Below are 19984 nucleotides of genomic sequence, written 5' to 3' on the forward strand. Positions count from 1 at the left end.
TTGTGAAGTAAAACATTTTCAAAATCTAGTTATCAGAGTTGTGGACTCGAGTCACATGACTTGGACTCAAGTCTGACTCGAGTCACAAATTTGATGACCTGAGACTCGACTTGATAGAAAATAAAATAACTTGTGACTTGACTTGGAGCCTCAAAACTCTCAAGGCTCGACTTTGACTTAAAGACTGATGGCTTGAAATTATCTGGCCAGGTTTTTTAATGTTTTGTCACCAATCTTTTCTGAGTCAAGATCACTTTCGCAGTCAAAAAAGCAACCCGAGCAAGCGCAGATAACAAAAAAAAAAACATGACTTAAAAAATGTAACATTAACCTAATAAAAACAGTTCTGTAGGAATGAGGTTTGTGCAGTACAGTATGCCTAATACATTATCACAGCATATTGGTTAAATGCCTGGCCTGCCAATATTGTACATTTCAGACAATATTATATTTCTAAACTCGAGCTTTGATAACAAAATAAAACAGTTGGTGTAGGACTTGCGAGGCACAGCTGAGAATAAATTGAAATAATTTGCAAATAATTCACTTTTTTTTATTTTACTGGATGGTACCTGCATCTGATTTCAAGACAACTGGGAACTAAAAAAGAAAATGAGGTCAAATCATATTGTCAGTGATCTTCAGGTTGTAAAGTTAGACCTCTAGACCTCCGAGTTTCAGACTTTTTCTTAGTCCGAGTTCCCAGTTTTTTTGAACACAGCATTCTTGTTTAGCATTTTTTTATTTTATTACCTAGCTAGCTACCTTAGCACTTTTAAATTCCTCGATTTAAAAAAAAATTACCTATTGTAGCTAATTAGCTAACCTTAGGTCTCTGCGTCGATCAGAAGCAAGGATGGTTCTGTGTTATGTACCGGATTGTAACCACTACTCCGATAAGCACGCATTTAATTGTTTTCCGACCTCTGTAACTGAGAGGCGTCGCTGGAGCTGTGTGATAAGTTAAGTTGCGATTGCTAGCTGCTAACAAGCAATTTTGGCTAGGTCAAAGATCTGTGGTCAGCTAGGTGCGCATGAAAATTAGCTCGATAATCAGTGACTGTGTTACATGTACAAGGCACGTTACCTTCCTTACAAGTAAAAATAAAACCAGTATAGGTTAGCATAAGGAAAGTTGTGACCTTTTTATTGACATGTCCTTAGTGAGCTACCCAGGTACTTGTTCATGTGGTGAGTGGTGTTATGCTAGCTAACGTTAGCCCACCAGGGAAGGGATATTTAACTCGTCAGACTTGGTAGCTAACGTTAGGCCGGCCCCATGGCAAGGAGTTTGTTAGCTAGCATGTCACCATTTAAAAAAAACTCTTGACTACACGAACGGTGAACTAATGTTAGCTAGCTTAATAATATTGCCTGGTGGGCTAGCTAGTTAGGCACCTTGGTTGGCTAGTTAGCTACATTAGCTACAATTAGCTAGCTAGCACACAAAGGACTCAATGTCTTCCAATACAAAACACAGAAATGGTTTTGTTTCACAAGTGCATCTGTTGTACATGACTAATCAAATGACCTTTGACATCAGTTAGAAATGTCAGCAGGGATGGAAATTAAGCTAGCTCGAGGCTAGTACTTTTCAGACTGGGCTAAGCTAGCCCGAGGCTAGTACTTTTCAGACTGGGCTAAGCTAGCTCGAAGCTAGTACTTTTCAGACTGGGCAAAGCTAGCTCGAGGCTAGTACTTTTCAGACTGGGTTAAGCTAGCCCGAGGCTAGTACTTTTCAGACTGGACTAAGCTAGCCCGAGGCTAGTACTTTTCAGACTGGACTAAGCTAGCCCGAGGCTAGTACTTTTCAGACTGGACTAAGCTAGCTCGAGGCTAGTACTTTTCAGACTGGACTAAGCTAGCCCGAGGCTAGTACTTTTCAGACTGGGCTAAGCTAGCCCGAGGCTAGTAATTTTCAGACTGGGCTAAGCTATCTCAAGGCTAGTACTTTTCAGACTGGGCTAAGCTAGCTCGAGGCTAGTACTTTTCAGACTGGGCTAAGCTAGCTCGAGGCTAGTACTTTTCAGACTGGGCTAAGCTAGCCCGAGGCTAGTACTTTTCAGACTGGACTAAGCTAGCCCGAGGCTAGTACTTTTCAGACTGGACTAAGCTATCTCAAGGCTAGTACTTTTCAGACTGGGCTAAGCTAGCTCGAGGCTAGTACTTTTCAGACTGGGCTAAGCTATCTCAAGGCTAGTACTTTTCAGACTGGGCTAAGCTGGCTCGAGTCAAGCACTTTTCAGACTGGGCTAGTAGATTTTTCGGCCTGACTGTAGAAATCGTGGTCTGCAGGCCATTGCCCCAAATCCTGCATGTCAGTCCCTTTCAGACAATCTCCCTATCACTGTTGGTCCTCCTCAGTGACCTCACAACTGAGGGGGTTTTAACTTTCCTTTTGAGAATTAGAATCAGAAGTACAGTTTTATAGCTCATCACAATACTTCGCCTCTTCGGAGCAAATTACATTTACATTTAAGTCATTTAGCAGACGCTCTTATCCAGAGCGACTTACAAATTGGTGCATTCACCTTATGATATCCAGTGGAACAACCACTTTACAATAGTGCATCTAACTCTTTTAAGGTGGGGGGGGGGTTAGAAGGATTACTTTATCCTATCCTAGGTATTCCTTAAAGAGGTGGGGTTTCAGGTGTCTCCGGAAGGTGGTGATTGACTCCGCTGACCTGGCGTCGTGAGGGAGTTTGTTCCACCATTGGGGTGCCAGAGCAGCGAACAGTTTTGACTGGGCTGAGCGGGAACTGTACTTCCTCAGAGGTAGGGAGGCGAGCAAATAGTACCCTAGACTGTCCTGATCATCTAGTTGAGCGTCCCAGTTGATTCCTCCATCCTATTAGAAATGCCCCATCCACATAGTAGGATTTTAGATGTGCAGATAGACCAAAACCCACTCTATTTTACCATTACTATAGTCAATGGTAAGGTGCCTTTGCACCATAGAGACGCTTGACCACCAATCACTACTGTGGTGCCCACCAAACCACCCGGTGAGGCACCAAGGTTTCCCAGATCTCTTGACCCAAAACCCTGACTCCTGCACGTCCATCCCTGTAGCCATTTTGAATGCCTTGATGCCCTGCCTCTTCGTTATCTGTGCCTCATTTTTACAGACAACACCCCCATCCAACGACTGCGATCTGAGGACCCTTTTTTCCCCCAGCAGCGACGGAGTAACGCACTTGGCCCTAACCACTGCTTCATGATTCCTGCCCGTCATCCTTCCCTCTCCTCATGGTGTGCCAGTTGAGGTTGGTCCAACTGTTGCCTGCCGTATGTGGTCCCGTGTGGCTCAGTTGGTAGAGCATGGCGCTAAATGTAAATGTATAGCCTCCTGCTGCTCCGCCGACAGCGCCATGCCAGCCGGGATGCCTGCGTGCCCCCAGGGAGGGTAGCGGTTGTTCTGACTCAGGTTTAAGGAGACATGCCATTCCACCGAACCCGCCCCTGGAGACGGTTCCTCCAACCAAGATCCTCCTCTGTGGGCTCACGGGACAGAGGGTTGTAGTCTTCAGCCAGGGAAAGATCCTCCACTTGGTTGGGCACGGCTGGCTTCCTCCACTCTGCATTCCACATCCAATATTGTGAACCGGCAAAATAGTGCTGCATGGCTACACTGATGGGCTCCATGGGGGCATTTCCATGTTGTAGAGAGAATCCCCATGTCACCTAGAGACCTGCAAACAGGAAGTGGTCACCTATAGAGACCTGCCAACAGGAAGTGGTCATCTATAGAGACCTGCCAACAGGACGTGGTCACCTGTAGAGACCTGCCAACAGGAAGTGGTCACCTGTAGAGAGCTGTCAACAGGAAGTGGTCACCTGTAGGGAGCTGCCAACAGGAAGTGGTCACCTGTAGAGACCTGCCAAAAGGAAGTGGTCACCTGTAGAGACCTGCCAAAAGGAAGTGGTCACTTGTAGAGAGCTGCCAACAGGAAGTGGTCACCTGTAGAGACCTGCCAAAAGGAAGTGGTCACCTGTAGAGACCTGCCAAAAGGAAGTGGTCACCTGTAGAGACCTGCCAAAAGGAAGTGGTCACCTGTAGAGACATGCCAAAAGGAAGTGGTCACCTGTAAAGACCTGCCAAAAGCAAGTGGTAAACCTATAGAGACCTGCCAAAAGGAAGTGGTCACCTGTAGAGACCTGCCAAAAGGTAGTGGTCACCTGTAGAGAGCTGCCAACAGGAAGTGGTCACCTGTAGAGACCTGCCAACAGGAAGTGGTCACCTGTAGAGACCTGCCAACAGGAAGTGGTCACCTATAGAGACCTGCCAACAGGAACTGGTCACCTATAGAGACCTGCCAAAAGGAAGTGGTCACCTATAGAGACCTGCCAAAAGGAAGTGGTCACCTTTAGAGACCTGGCAACAGGAAGTGGTCACCTATAGAGACCTGCCAAAAGGAAGTGGTCACCTGTAGACCTGCCAACAGGAAGTGGTCACCTGTAGAGAGCTGTCAACAGGAAGGTGGTTAAGTGACACATGACTTTGAACCTGGAAATGCATTAGCTGTACGAATTGTGCTATTTAAATAGTTTGATTTAATTTATGAAATTACAGCTGGAGAATATTTAATGAACTGTAATTTTCACATGAGGACAAGTGAAGATCTTTCATTGATAATGTATCAATAATTTTAGTGGGAAAGGATCCTATAGATCAAGACTGTGTGAATCCATGTACCACTCTAAATAAATAAACACTGTGCCTCTCAAGATTCGTCTCTGGTCATGAAACTACAATACAGGCTGGATGTAAGTGCATTCTGAATGTCAATAGATTTTTACATTCATTCTCATCAATGACAACATTCTAGAACTGAGTTATCACTCATCTAAGTCTGGTATCCGGGGTAACCTGATTAATGATTCTATAATTGATTAAGTGACTCTTTCCTTGTAGAATGTTGACAGCTGTATGGAACACATTGTATTGTTAATAAGATGCTCAAACTTAACTTAATAGCTACACTCACAGACACAGGATAAACGTTATCCCTCATGCTGGTCCTGACCAAACCGGTTACCCCTCACTATAGCTACACTTCTCCACCTGGCCAGACTTCTAGTGGTCTTCTCCACATGGCCAGAATTCTAGTGGTCTTCTCTACCTGGCCAGACTTCTAGTGGTCTTCTCCATCTGGCCAGACTTCTAGTGGTCTTCTCCACCTGGCCAGAATTCTAGTGGTCTTCTCTACCTGGCCAGACTTCTAGTGGTCTTCTCCACCTGGCCAGACTGATAGTGGTCTTCTCCACATGGCCAGACTTCTAGTGGTCTTCTCCACATGGCCAGAATTCTAGTGGTCTTCTCCACATGGCCAGAATTCTAGTGGTCTTCTCTACCTGGCCAGAATTCTAGTGGTCTTCTCCACATGGCCAGAATTCTAGTGGTCTTCTCTACCTGGCCAGAATTCTAGTGGTCTTCTCCACATGGCCAGAATTCTAGTGGTCTTCTCTACCTGGCCAGACTTCTAGTGGTCTTCTCCATCTGGCCAGACTTCTAGTGGTCTTCTCCATCTGGCCAGACTTCTAGTGGTCTTCTCCACATGGCCAGACTTCTAGTGGTCTTCTCCACCTGGCCAGACTTCTAGTGGTCTTCTCCATCTGGCCAGAATTCTAGTGGTCTCCTCCACATGGCCAGACTTCTAGTGGTCTTCTCCATCTGGCCAGACTTCTAGTGGTCTTCTCCACCTGGCCAGACTTCTAGTGGTCTTCTCCACCTGGCCAGACTTCTGGTGGTCTTCTCCACATGGCCAGACTGATAGTGGTATTCTCCACCTGGCCAGACTTCTAGTGGTCTTCTCCACATGGCCAGACTGATAGTGGTATTCTCCACATGGCATGGCCAGACTTATAGTGGTTTTCTGCCCTTTTAATGCTCGTCCTTGAAAAATGCCATAAGGTCTGAAATAGATACCAAAGTCAACATACTTCACAAACAGTTATCTAGGCTAAGTGAAACAAAATGATGTTTTATCTACTGCTCTGCTAACTAGCTAGCTAAAGTGTAGTCATTGGCTAGCTAAGACAGAGAAAGGGGACGTAAGAAGTTCATGGAGAAGGTCTCTGATCGTGCTGGTGAACGGTAGCTGACGGTGTCGACTAGAGATGACAGGAGCTTCCTGCAGGAAGTTGTAGTCTTGCTGAGGTCTTCTTCTTTGCTGCCATTTAGGAAAAAAATCTAAATTGAGGTGAATATATTAACTCACCTTGTCCGAGAGAGAATTACACAGCTTTCAAAATGTCTCGCCAGGGTAAGCCTACACCAAACACAAACCTTAAATAGTTCAGAAATCGCAGACGCTAAAATTAATGGTGAAAAAAAACTATTCTAACCATTGCCGAGTTTCACCGCTAGGTTTTATGGGTATTATGACGTGTCCACTGTGCCAGACTATGGGACCACTTTGCTTACCAGCCGTAGAGCAGGGCTTCTGAATCAAGTGTACCTACCGCCAACAGCGCAACACAAATAATAAATACAAAAAAGGAGGGCAAGCCTTTATTATGGTCTTTTCTCTGATCGACTAGGAATGCCTTGAAGATCGGCTGGTCTGGTCTGGTCTACACGGAGCCAGAGACAGTAGCCCGCAGCATCACCCTTGCAAAAAACAAAACAAACTGCAACAGATTGGCTAGTGAAACGCACACTCTGCCCTCTGATTAGACCAGCAAACTGTCAATCAATTACTAACATATGCCTACTGGTATATGCCTTTTGGTATGTAAAACGTGCTTGAAATTGATAATTGACTTATAAAGCTTTGCATTTGGAATCTGTTGTTAACATGTATTATATACTGTGGTGAAGACACACATCATAGACGCAGCTCAAAACTACTGCCAGTGGAGGGGTGCTTTTTTTTCTCTCTTGTTGAAATGTTTGCTGTTACTTTCACACGCATATGTGGTAAATATACACTGAACAAAAAATATAAACGCAACATGCAACTATTTCAACAATTTTACAGAGTTACAGTTCATATATAAAGGAAATCAGTCATTTGAAATCATTTCATTAGGCCCTAATTTATGGATTTCACATGACTGGACAGGGGCACAGCCACCGAGGAGTATTTCTGTCTGTAATAAAGCACTTTTGTAGTAAAAACTAATTCCGATTGGCTGGGCCTGGCTCCCAAGAGGGTGGGCCTATACCCTCCCAGGCCCACCCTCTTGGGAGCCAGGCCCAGCCAATCGGAATTAGTTTTTACTACAAAAGTGCTTTATTACAGACAGAAATACTCCTCGGTTTCATCAGCTGTCTGGGTGGCTGGTCTCATACGATCCTGCAGGTGAAGAAACCAGATGTGGGGGTCCTGGGTTGGCGTGGTTACACGTGGTCTGCGGTTGTGAGGCCGGTTGGACGTACTGTCAAATTATCTAAAACGGCGTTGGAGGTGGCATATGGTAGAGAAATAAACATTCAATTATCTGGCAACAGCTCTGGTGGACATTCCTGCAGTCAGCATGCCAATTGCACGCTCCCTCAAAACTTGAGACATCAATGACATTGTTGTGTGACAAAACTGCCTATTTTAGAGGGGCCTTTTATTGTCCCCAGCACAAGGTGCACCTGTGTAATGTCCATGCTGTTTAATCAGCTTCTTGATATGCCACACCTGTCATGTGGATGGATTATCTTGGCAAAGGAGAAATGCTCACTAACGGGGATGTAAACACATTTGTGCACAACATTTGAGAGAAATAAGCTTTTTGTGAGTATGGAACATTTCTGTGATCTTTTATTTCAGTTCATGAAACATGAAACCAGCACTTTACATGTTGCATTTGTATTTTTGTTAAGTATAATATAATTGTCTTAGCAGCCAATGTGTATTTTTTTACATTGCTATTAAAATAGTACTCACTTATAGGAAGGGGTCATTGATTACAAGTTGCTAGTTATCCCATAAAGCCATCACCGGAAACCACATATTTTCATCTTCTGTGGTTTGGTAACTTCCTGTTCGTGGTATGCGGTGTCCGTCTCACAACGGAGCCTTCAACCGCAAGGGGGCGTTGCGATTCCACTCTATGGTGGACGTCCCCATTGAAATGCATGACATCCGGCGCAACGTAACGGACTGCTTATGGGTAATGTGAACGAGGCTTTAGGTTGAATGATTGCGCAGGAATCCTGCTACATCTCTTTATGGCTTGTTTGTTAGATAATACATTCCAGCACCGACGTGGCAGTCAACAACAAGCTGTAGGAGATGAGTAAATAAATGGGGAAGTTAACATATAAAATATATTATTAATGTCCATTATTGGTCATCATTACTCATTGTTGCTCTATTCATGCAGGGGGGGGCAATTCCAGTCCTCGAAGGGCCTGATTGGTGTCACAGTTTTGCCCCAGCACCCAGCTAACACACCTGACTCCAATAATCACCTAATCACGATCTTCAGTTTAGAATGCAATCTGATTCATCAGCTCAGTTTGCTAGAGATGGGGGGAAAGTGTGAGACCAATCAGGCCCTAGAGATGGGGGGTGTTACCCAGGCCTGCTAGTGTTTCATACCCCTCTCCGTTGCCAGCAACATTGCTCTGCAATATTGCCCCCCCCCCCCCTCCCCCCCAAAGGGACAGTTTATCAAGGCCTTAACATTTGCTAGCTAGCTAGTGAGGCTAACTAGCCAGCAAACATAATCTATTTAGCTAGGTAACTATATAATGCCAAAGATTATCTTGTGGTTAATCATCTAGCAGAATTTTTATATTAAAAAATACGTTTTAGGTTTTTCCTACTGCTAGCTAGTTAGGACAGACGTGCTAGCAAACATTAGCTGGCTACTAGATACTTAGCTAGCTGAGCAGCGTGCTAAATCATCCTCTTGTCCTCTGTCAAAAAAATGTTTTTTACTCGTGAACAACAATTCTTTCACCCAATCTCTTCTGTCTGGCCTTTGCACACGTCTCATAGCCACGTCCGTCCTGATTCTTCACAATACTCTGTCGCATCATGTCAGTCAGTGGCAGCATACAATTCTGGGTACGTTCCAGGTCGTCTTTATTTTTAAGATGGGCAGAGCTCACAAAGTCGGAGGAATTTCTCCGAATCCGGTGAACCACAACAATAATACGGAATGAGATCTTTCCAATGAGGTCTTCATTCCTGGAATAAATAAGTGTACCAGTACATCATCATCAGGGTTTAAAACGTGGGGCTAGATGCATCATGGGAGTTGACCGTTGCATCACACCCAAAAGTGAGAAAATAAACTGTGCAAGCATTTGGTAAGTGCATTTATAAATGGTTAAATAGATGTAGGTAAATAGTCGTTCACTCTTTGGCAAGCACTGACTGGTTATTGCACTGGTTTGACCAATTTGTTATAAACCATTTATTAATGGTTTATAATGCATTTACAAATCATTAAATAACGGTTAATAATGTAATTACCAACCCGTTATATACCCTTTACAAATGGAACCTTATTGTAAAGTGGTACCTTTCATCCCAACTCACTGTCAATAGTTGTTTCATTATTTCAAACACTGTTTGTGACATCACATGGAAACTGTTTCTACGTTATGTTTTTCCCTCTAGCTCCCACTAACCTCTGTCTCTCTCTGCACCCCCCCCCCCTCTCCTCTGTCTCTCTCTGCACCCACCCCCCTCTCCTCTGTCTCTCTCTGCACCCCCCCCTCTCCTCTGTGTCGCTCTCTCGGCCCCCCCCCCCCTGTCTCTCTCTCTCTGCACCCCCCCTCTCCTCTGTCTCTCTCTCGGCACCCCCCTCTCCTCTGTCTCTCTCTGTCTCTCTCTCTCTGTACCCCCCCTCTCCTCTGTCTCTCTCTCTCTGCACCCCCCCCCCCCTCTCCTCTGTCTCTCTCTGCACCCCCCCCCCCCCCCCTCTCCTCTGTGTCGCTCTCTCGGCCCCCCCCCTGTCTCTCTCTCTCGGCACCCCCCTCTCCTCTGTCTCTCTCTGTCTCTCTCTCTCTCTCTCTGTACCCCCCCTCTCCTCTGTCTCTCTCTCTCTGCACCCCCCCTCTCCTCTGTCTCTCTCTCGCTGTCTCTCTCTGCACCCCCCCTCTCCTTTGTCTCTCTCTCTCTCTCTCTCTCTCTCTCTCTCTCTCTCTCTCTCTCTCTCTCTCTGTCTCTCTCTGTACCTCCCCTCTCCTCTATCTCCCCCCTTTCTCTCCCCCTCTCTCTCTGCACACTATGGCTCTGCCTGTCCTCTCCCCCCTCTTTCTGACCCCCTCTCCCCTCTATCTCTCGCTCTCCCTCTGACCCCCCTCTTCTCTATCTCTCTCCCTCTCTTTGCCCCCCCTCCTTCTCTCTCTCCTCTCTCAGACCATGATCCCAGAGCAGTCTCCCCCTCCTCCTATCTCGAACCAGAGGAGCCGGGTGTGGCTGCAGTAGATAAAACACACTCTCTGCCAACGAAGAGTGGAAGGGTGGATAGAGGAGGAGGACAGAGGGAGAGGGAGAAGAGAAGAAGGCAGAGGAAGGGAGGTAGTCTGGGGGGAAGGAGTAGCAGAGGAGGAGGAGGAGGGCGAGGTACTCCTGACACAGACCTGGATTGGCCCGAGGAGGAGGAGGTGGAAGAGGAGGAGGAGGAGGAGAGTCAGGTGATCAGCCACAGAGGTCAGAAGTCAGAGAATAAGGACAATGGAAAATGTTCCCAGAGTTTACCCAAGAACGTACTAAGGAACTCGGACAGACAGGAGGAGGTAGTGGAGACAGTGCCGGAGGTGAAGCACAGCAGGGTCAAACAGAGGTCAAAACAGCTGAGGAGCAGGACAACACAAAGTGAGAGGAGAGAGAGGGTAGAGGAAATAGAGGAGCTGGACGTACACATACTTCCCTCAGCCAGTAAAACACAGGCGACGGTAGGAGGCAGGGAAAGGGGGAGGAGGAAGAGGGATGGACAAAGGGAGAAAGAGAAAGAGAGGGAGAGGGAGGTGAAGACAAAGGCTGCAGGACCGGAAAAAAGAGACAGACCCCCAGAGAAAGAGAGAGAGCGAGCTCCCTTCTCCTTCCTCATGCCACTGCAGGATGGAGACGCTGAGCTGTCTAATGCAGAGTCAGGGGCCTCAGGAGCCTCCGGGGCCAGCTTCTCTGACCAGTTCAGTGTGTCTGCTGCCAGTATCTCTGGATCCACCGCCGGAGCCCCACCTGGTTGGGGAGAACCCAGAGAACTGAGAGGGGACCCATGGAGAACCCAGTCATGGTGTCGGGCCACCCATGCATCCCACAACCCGGGCCCCTGGAGAAGTACACAGTCACGGGGGGCCACCGGCCCCGGCCCCTGGATTAAACCCAGCCAGCAGAAACTGACTCAGGTGTTGGTGGGACACAGGCTGAGAGGAGGTCTTGACCTGTAGATGAGAGGAAGAGAGGGACGACTGACTGTTCCTGTGGTGCTGGTTAACAGAAGGAGTGTTGTGGACGACTGACTGTTCCTGTGGTGCTGGTTAACAGAAGGAGTGTTGTGGTCTTTCTGATAACTTTCCCAAAAGCAGAAATCCTGAATTTTTGGTCAAGTTACCGGAATTTTGCAACCCTAGGTGGGACTGGCAGCTACTCCAACCTATCGTGGTCCTGACTGGTTTGACTGGCAGCTACTCCAACCTATCGTGGTCCTGACTGGTTTGACTGGCAGCTACTCCAACCTATCGTGGTCCTGACTGGTTTGACTGGCAGCTACTCCAACCTATCGTGGTCCTGACTGGTTTGACTGGCAGCTACTCCAACCTATCGTGGTCCTGACTGGTTTGACTGGCAGCTACTCCAACCTATCGTGGTCCTGACTGGTTTGACTGGCAGCTACTCCAACCTATCGTGGTCCTGACTGGTTTGACTGGCAGCTCCTCCAACCTATCGTGGTCCTGACTGGTTTGACTGGCAGCTACTCCAACCTATCGTGGTCCTGACTGGTTTGACTGGCAACTACTCCAACCTATCGTGGTCCTGACTGGTTTGACTGGCAGCTACTCCAACCTATCGTGGTCCTGACTGGTTTGACTGGCAGCTCCTCCAACCTATCATGCATTAGAGCCTAGGACAACAACAAGACAGGCACCCCAAACCCCCGTTAAGCCATCTCTTGACTAGGACACTCCCCTGTCCACTGCACCCCAAACCCCCGTCAAAGCCATCTCTCGACTAGGACACTCCCCTGTCCACTGCACCCCAAATACCTGTTAAGCCATCTCTCGACTAGGACACTCCCCTGTCCACTGCACCCCAAACCCCCGTTAAGCCTTCTCTCGACTAGGACACTCCCCTGTCCACTGCACCCCAAATCCCGGTTAAGCCATCTCTCGACTAGGACACTCCCCTGTCCACTGCACCCCAAATCCCGGTTAAGCCATCTCTCGACTAGGACACTCCCCTGTCCACTGCACCCCAAACCCCCGTTAAAGCCATCTCTCGACTAGGACACTCCCCTGTCCACTGCACCCCAAACCCTTGTTAAACCATCTCTCGACTAGGACACTCCCCTGTCCACTGCACCCCAAACCCTCGTTAAACCATCTCTCGACTAGGACACTCCCCTGTCCACTGCACGCCAAACCCCTGTTAAAGCCATCTCTCGACTAGGACACTCCCCTGTCCACTGCACCCCAAACCCCCGTTAAAGCCATCTCTTGACTAGGACACTCCCCTGTCCACTGCACCCCAAACCCCTTGTTATCCTCGTTATCCTCGTTAAGCCATCTCTCGACTAGGTCTCACCAGCCATGCCCATAAGTCTACCCACTACCACTGTCTATCTATCTACAGTTAGTCCACCATCACCGTCGGTTGTTTACATTGGATCTACATTCTATATCATCATGAGTGATATCATCTTCAAACATAATCATTGTCATCAGAAATGTTTATTATTAAAATGCAAGTGACAACAACATCAACAATTGCATATATCAACCCTCTGTCTACAAAGCCACATTGAGTGTTTTAGCGCCACCTAGAGGCCGTAGTGGTGTACTATAGATCGAAGAGAGCAAAGCCACAACTACAGGACACTATAATATATTATTTCCTATTTGTTTCTATTATATAATTTTAGCATGCTATTTTTATTTTGATGAAATAAAAAAAAGATTACAGAGATTTAAGATAAATGACCCGAGAGAGAAATGATTTGCCTCCTGCTTGCTTGCTTGGCCTGGATTGTAAACTCTCCTTAAATGCTTTCTTATATAGTATTTTATAGTTGTTATAGATGGCTGGAGAACAGTAATTATACTGTTATATAAAGTTTTATATACTGTAAGTATATATACTATTATATATATATATATAAATAATGACTAGTGATCTATGTCTCTACAGATCTCTACTGGTGCCTTCATTTCTCTAGCCAAGCCGGTGTTTACTAAATAAAGTATTGAGAGTGAGTCTGAAATTGCACCGTTTTCCTTATACTATACGCATTCATTTTGCAGGGAGTAGGGTGCTATTTTGGACGCAAGCCATTGTCACATAACTGAACGGATACACCTATAAGCAGCAAAGACTCAATGACTTTGATACCAGTAAAATACTAAAACACAGTCGGTGAATTGAAGAAGTGAATCAATGTCATAACAAAGTGCCTCATAGTCAATTTTCCTTTAGAAACACACACTACTACTAAGCCATGTAGTATCTAGAGTGTATTGGTACACCTTGCATTATGGGTACTGTAGTACTACATACATCATGCTACACAACACAAAGATGTCCTGTCAGAACTAGCGAGGTGGCCCTTGTCTAGTAGTCTCTGATGCTAAACCATAGCAAGGTGGCCCTTGTCTAGTAGTCTCTGATGCTAATCCATATCGAGGTGGCCCTTGTCTAGTAGTCTCTGATGCTAAACCATAGCAAGGTGGCCCTTGTCTAGTAGTCTCTGATGCTAATCCATATCGAGGTGGCCCTTGTCTAGTAGTCTCTGATGCTAAACCATAGCAAGGTGGCCCTTGTCTAGTAGTCTCTGATGCTAATCCATATCGAGGTGGCCCTTGTCTACTAGTCTCTGATGCTAAACCATAGCAAGGTGGCCCTTGTCTACTAGTCTCTGATGCTAATCCATAGCGAGGTGGCCCTTGTCTACTAGTCTCTGATGCTAATCCATAGCGAGGTGGCCCTTGTCTAGTAGTCTCTGATGCTAAACCATAGCAAGGTGGCCCTTGTCTAGTAGTCTCTGATGCTAATCCATATCGAGGTGGCCCTTGTCTAGTAGTCTCTGATGCTAAACCATAGCAAGGTGGCCCTTGTCTACTAGTCTCTGATGCTAAACCATAGCGAGGTGGCCCTTGTCTACTAGTCTCTGATGCTAATCCATATCGAGGTGGCCCTTGTCTACTAGTCTCTGATGCTAATCCATAGCGAGGTGGCCCTTGTCTACTAGTCTCTGATGCTAAACCATAGCGAGGTGGCCCTTGTCTAGTAGTCTCTGATGCTAAACCATAGCAAGGTGGCCCTTGTCTACTAGTCTCTGATGCTAAACCATAGCGAGGTGGCCCTTGTCTACTAGTCTCTGATGCTAATCCATAGCGAGGTGGCCCTTGTCTACTAGTCTCTGATGCTAAACCATAGCGAGGTGGCCCTTGTCTACTAGTCTCTGATGCTAATCCATAGCGAGGTGGCCCTTGTTTACTAGTCTCTGATGCTAATCCATAGCAAGGTGGCCCTTGTCTACTAGTCTCTGATGCTAAACCATAGCGAGGTGGCCCTTGTCTACTAGTCTCTGATGCTAATCCATAGCGAGGTGGCCCTTGTCTACTAGTCTCTGATGCTAAACCATAGCGAGGTGGCCCTTGTCTACTAGTCTCTGATGCTAATCCATAGCGAGGTGGCCCTTGTTTACTAGTCTCTGATGCTAATCCATAGCAAGGTGGCCCTTGTCTACTAGTCTCTGATGCTAAACCATAGCGAGATGGCCCTTGTCTAGTAGTCTCTGATGCTAATCCATAGCGAGGTGGCTCTTGTCTACTAGTCTCTGATGCTAAACCATAGCGAGGTGGCCCTTGTCTAGTAGTCTCTGATGCTAAACCATAGCGAGGTGGCCCTTGTCTACTAGTCTCTGATGCTAATCCATACCACACAGTACAGATCAATGTTATATCACTGTGATCATTCCCATTTCAACTCCTCATGTGTTTCAGTAAGTCAAACCTCTGATATAAGATACAACGAACAGACACATAACGTCTAAGAATCTTGTCTGTGCTTCTCTCTCCTCCCCCTCTCATCCCTCCCTTCCCTCGTCCTTTCTTCCTCCCTCCTCCATTCCTTCCCTCCTCCCTCCCTCCCCTCCTCCCTTCCTTCCCTCCTCCCTTCCTCCCCCTTCCCTCCCTCCCTCCCTTCTCTCCTCCCTTCCTCCCTCCCATATCATGCTCTGGTGACTTGCCTGTTGCTAAATATAAATTATTATACACTAATGTTCATCTGAAATGGCACCCTATTCCCTATATGGGCCCTGATCAAAAGTAGTGCACTAACATAGGGAATAGGGTTTCATTTGAGACGCATCCTATGTTGTTGAGTTTTTAGGATACTGACTGACTACAAGGGCATTTTGATACTGGTCTTCTATGCATTTTGTAAGACTCGCTGATTTAGTTATTTGCTGTAGGAGTTTTGTTTCGCCACGCTATAGCTATATACAGGGCACTCTGACGGTGTGCTATAGTATAGTTAGTAGACAGAATAACAAGAGTTTTGGTAAATGTACAGATAATGTACAGATTAAAAATGTGTGCCGGACTTTGGTACGTACACACTTATGCATTCAATATTTACCTCGTTCTTCTCCTGAGCAATAAAAAGCCATTTTATTCTCACGTCTGCTAGTTAGTTATGCAACATGTAGCTTCACATGAGCTCAATGAGGTAAAATACAACCTGGGTCGTGTTCATTATGCACCAAATGGAAGAAAACGGTCTGAAACTGGCAGGGACTATACCTGAAATGCTCATTTTCATTTATTTATTTTGCGGAAAATAATTAAACGTTGCGTGGCCTAATGAATGCAACCGTGCTAGAAGGTAAAGCATGGATTGAGGTATATGTAATATTTGGGCTAGAGGTATCTTTAAACCAGCCTTTGACTAAATAAAGAAAGTGTTTTAGAGAATGACCATTTTAACGTGTTTGTCTGTGCTGACAGACGGGAGCGAAGAGACACCATTTTGTCACTGGAAGATTTGAAGCAAAGCGAGCTAATCTACTTAGCATGAAAACACTTGTTGGAAATGTAAAAACACCACTCCAAACTAGAGACAGTGTTTGTAGCTTTACATTCTGATAGGTCAAAACACCACTCCAAACTATAGAAGGTGTTTGTAGCATTACATTAGAATAGGTCAAAACACCACTCCAAACTATAGACAGTGTTTGTAGCATTACATTCTGATAGGTCAAAACACCACTCCAAACTATAGAAGGTGTTTGTAGCATTACATTAGAATAGGTCAAAACACCACTCCACACTATACAGTGTTTGTAGCATTACATTCTGATAGGTCAAAACACCACTCCAAACTAGAGACAGTGTTTGTAGCTTTACATTCTGATAGGTCAAAACACCACTCCAAACTATAGAAGGTGTTTGTAGCATTACATTAGAATAGGTCAAAACACCACTCCAAACTATAGACAGTGTTTGTAGCATTACATTCTGATAGGTCAAAACACCACTCCAAACTATAGAAGGTGTTTGTAGCATTACATTAGAATAGGTCAAAACACCACTCCACACTATACAGTGTTTGTAGCTTTACATTCTGATAGGTCAAAACACCACTCCAAACTATAGAAGGTGTTTGTAGCTTTACATTCTGATAGGTAAAAACACCACTCCAAACTATAGAAGGTGTTTGTAGCATTACATTAGAATAGGTCAAAACACCACTCCACGCTATACAGTGTTTGTAACATTACATTCTGATAGGTCAAAACACCACTCCACACTATACAGTGTTTGTAACATTACATTCTGATAGGTCAAAAAACTACTCCAAACTATACAGTGTTTGTAGCATTACATTCTGATAGGTCAAAACACCACTCCAAACTATAGTGTTTGTAGTATTACATTCTGATATGTCAAAACACCACTCCAAACTATAGTGTTTGTAGTATTACATTCTGATAGGTCAAAACACCACTCCAAACTATAGTGTTTGTAGCATTACATTCTGATAGGTCAAAACACCACTCCAAACTATAGACAGTGTTTGTAGCATTACATTCTGATAGGTCAAAACACCACTCCAAACTATAGACAGTGTATGTAGCATTACATTCTGATAGGTCAAAACACCACTCCAAACTATAGTGTTTGTAGCATTACATTCTGATAGGTCAAAACACCACTCCAAACTATAGACAGTGTTTGTAGCATTACATTCTGATATGTCAAAACACCACTCCAAACTATAGACAGTGTTTGTAGCTTTACATTCTGATTGGTCAAAACACCACTCCAAACTATAGTGTTTGTAGCATTACATTCTGATAGGTCAAAACACCACTCCAAACTATAGACAGTGTTTGTAGCATTACATTCTGATAGGTCAAAATACCACTCTAAACTATTGACAGTGTATTTAACATTACATTCTGATAGGTCAAAACACCCCTCCAAACTATTGACAGTGTATTTAACATTACATTCTGATAGGTCAAAACACCCCTCCAAACTATTGACAGTGTATTTAACATTACATTCTGATAGGTCAAAACACCACTCCAAACTATAGACAGTGTATTTAACATTACATTCTGATAGGTCAAAACACCCCTCCAAACTATTGACAGTGTATTTAACATTACATTCTGATAGGTCAAAACACCACTCTAAACTATTGACAGTGTATTTAACATTACATTCTGATAGGTCAAAACACCACTCCAAACTATAGTGTTTGTAGCATTACATTCTGATAGGTCAAAACACCACTCCAAACTATAGTGTTTGTAGCATTACATTCTGATAGGTCAAAACACCATAGAACAAACACAATACTGTATGTAGCACACAGGCACATACAGAGGGACATTTTGCATGCTCCAAGCCACAAAGGGATCCGGCTAGTGGAGAGATTAGCCTATGTACCGCACAGTCATATTCAGATCGTACCTTACTGCTTTCAACATACAGTGCATGGGTTTTGCATTGAAAGTAAATTACCAGAATTTTCAGTCGTCTCGCTCTCTCGCTCGTTCTCTCTCTCTCTCTCTCTCTCTCTCTCTCTCTCTCTCTCTCTCTCTCTCTCTCTCTCACCTGGCACCAGATAATTTAGCATGATTATACTGCAGGATTAAATCTTGGCTGTGACAGTCAAGAAGAACAACACAACCCATCGTGGTGATGAAAGCATGGTGTACATTATTCTGAGGGTGCGTCCTATATAATACTTTACCTCTTTATTTCCCCCCCCCTGAAGTGTACACTTGTTCACTTCCTCCCTCAAATATAAAAGCCTTGACTAGCTGAGCATAACAGACTAAGTGATCATAGCTAGTGTTAGGCCTGGTAGTTTTTGTGTTGTCCTTACTAGCTGATTATAGTGAGATACACCTAAACACTTGCATTAGCTCCCCCCCAAGCTAATGCCTAGACTTTATCTCTGCTGGCTAACACAAATTCCCGGAGACCCGGATTGGAACTTACATGCAGACAGGCGATCTTTATAGATCTTTAAAAACCTTTAAAGACCTGTATAGACCTTTAAAGACCTGTCTAGACCTGTGTAGATCTTTAAAGACCTGTGTAGACCTTTAAAGACCTGTATAGACCTTTAAAGACCTGTGTAGACCTTTAAAGACCTGTATAGACCTTTAAAGATCTGTGTAGACCTTTAAAGACCTGTGTAGACCTTCAAAGACCTGTATAGACCTTTAAAGATCTGTGTAGACCTTTAAAGACCTGTATAGACCTCTAAAGACCTGTATAGACCTTTAAAGATCTGTGTAGCCCGACTCTATAGACACAGTGTGCAGAGTAAGTTAGTTAGGAAGATATGTTAAAGCAGTTAGTTAAGGCAGCGTTTCCCTAACTAGGTCCATGAGGAACCCAAGGAGAGCACGTTTTGGTTTTTCTAGCCTCACACAGCTGATTCAAATCATCACAGCTTGATGATGAGTTGATTACTTTTTAATCAGCTATGTAGTGCTAGGGGAAAACAAAAAACCCCAGGTACGAGTTTGGGAAATCCTGGGTTTAAGGGCAACGGACTTTCTACACCCCAGATATACAGCGCATTCCGGGAAGTATTCAGACCCCTTCCCTTTTTCCCCCACATTGTGTTACGTTACAGCCTTATTCTAAAATTGATTAAATAATTTTTTTCCCCTCATCAATCTACACAAAATACCCCGATAATGACGAAGCGAAAACGAAAAAAAGTTAGTTTTTTTTTATGTTTGCAAATGTATTTAAAAAAATTGCCTGCATCCCAAATGGCACCTTAGTCCCTACATGCGGGGACTACAATTATTATAATTTTTTTGAAATGTAACCTTTATTTAACAACGCAAATCAGTTAAGAATAAAATTCTTGCAATAGGATGTCGTTTGGGACACTGTCATTGTCTATGACCCAGTGCCTGCCCAGTGTATATATAAACACATGTTATAATCACCCCTATTATTGGTCAGTTACACCACAGATGTACAGGTTTTTATCTATTTGTCACTTGTTGTAGTTAATAATATTGTATTGTTTCTGAATGCAGCATTGTGGGAGTTTTTTGAACTATGAGAAATGAAAAGCACTTACTGAAATGAAAATAAAGTTATTAATAAAAATATGTTTTTTCTGGGGGGGGGGAATTGTTTCTGTTTTCGTCATGTGACCTAGTCTCGCTTGACAGACGTACACGGACTGGGAAAACGCTCCCTCCTTAATGTCACCTTATTTCCTATGTAATACACTGCTTTTGTAGGCCCTGATCAAAGGGTGCCATTTTGGGTACGACCTACATGTGAGCTATGAAGCCTACTGAATGTGTTGCAGTGTTT

General features: G+C 44.8%; 1 protein-coding gene across 5 annotated transcripts in view; it reads left to right on the plus strand.

Annotated features, from left to right (window-relative positions):
* LOC139557906 (membrane-associated guanylate kinase, WW and PDZ domain-containing protein 1-like) overlaps positions 1 to 19782 on the plus strand; it is a 170713-nt gene extending 150931 nt beyond the window's left edge. For 3 of the 5 annotated variants that reach the window (XM_071373235.1, XM_071373237.1, XM_071373238.1), the window contains exon 17: positions 10317 to 19782. In XM_071373235.1, coding sequence (XP_071229336.1) covers positions 10317 to 11350 — 1034 coding nt within the window. In that variant the 3' untranslated portion in view covers positions 11351 to 19782. The remainder of the gene's footprint in view (positions 1 to 10316) is intronic. The other 2 variants (XR_011671489.1, XM_071373239.1) reach the window with 2 other exon arrangements.
* Positions 19783 to 19984: the final 202 nt, after the last annotated feature.

Source organism: Salvelinus alpinus, chromosome 28 (assembly GCF_045679555.1).
Source record: "Salvelinus alpinus chromosome 28, SLU_Salpinus.1, whole genome shotgun sequence".
In the NCBI taxonomy this organism is placed as follows: Eukaryota; Metazoa; Chordata; class Actinopteri; order Salmoniformes; family Salmonidae; genus Salvelinus; species Salvelinus alpinus.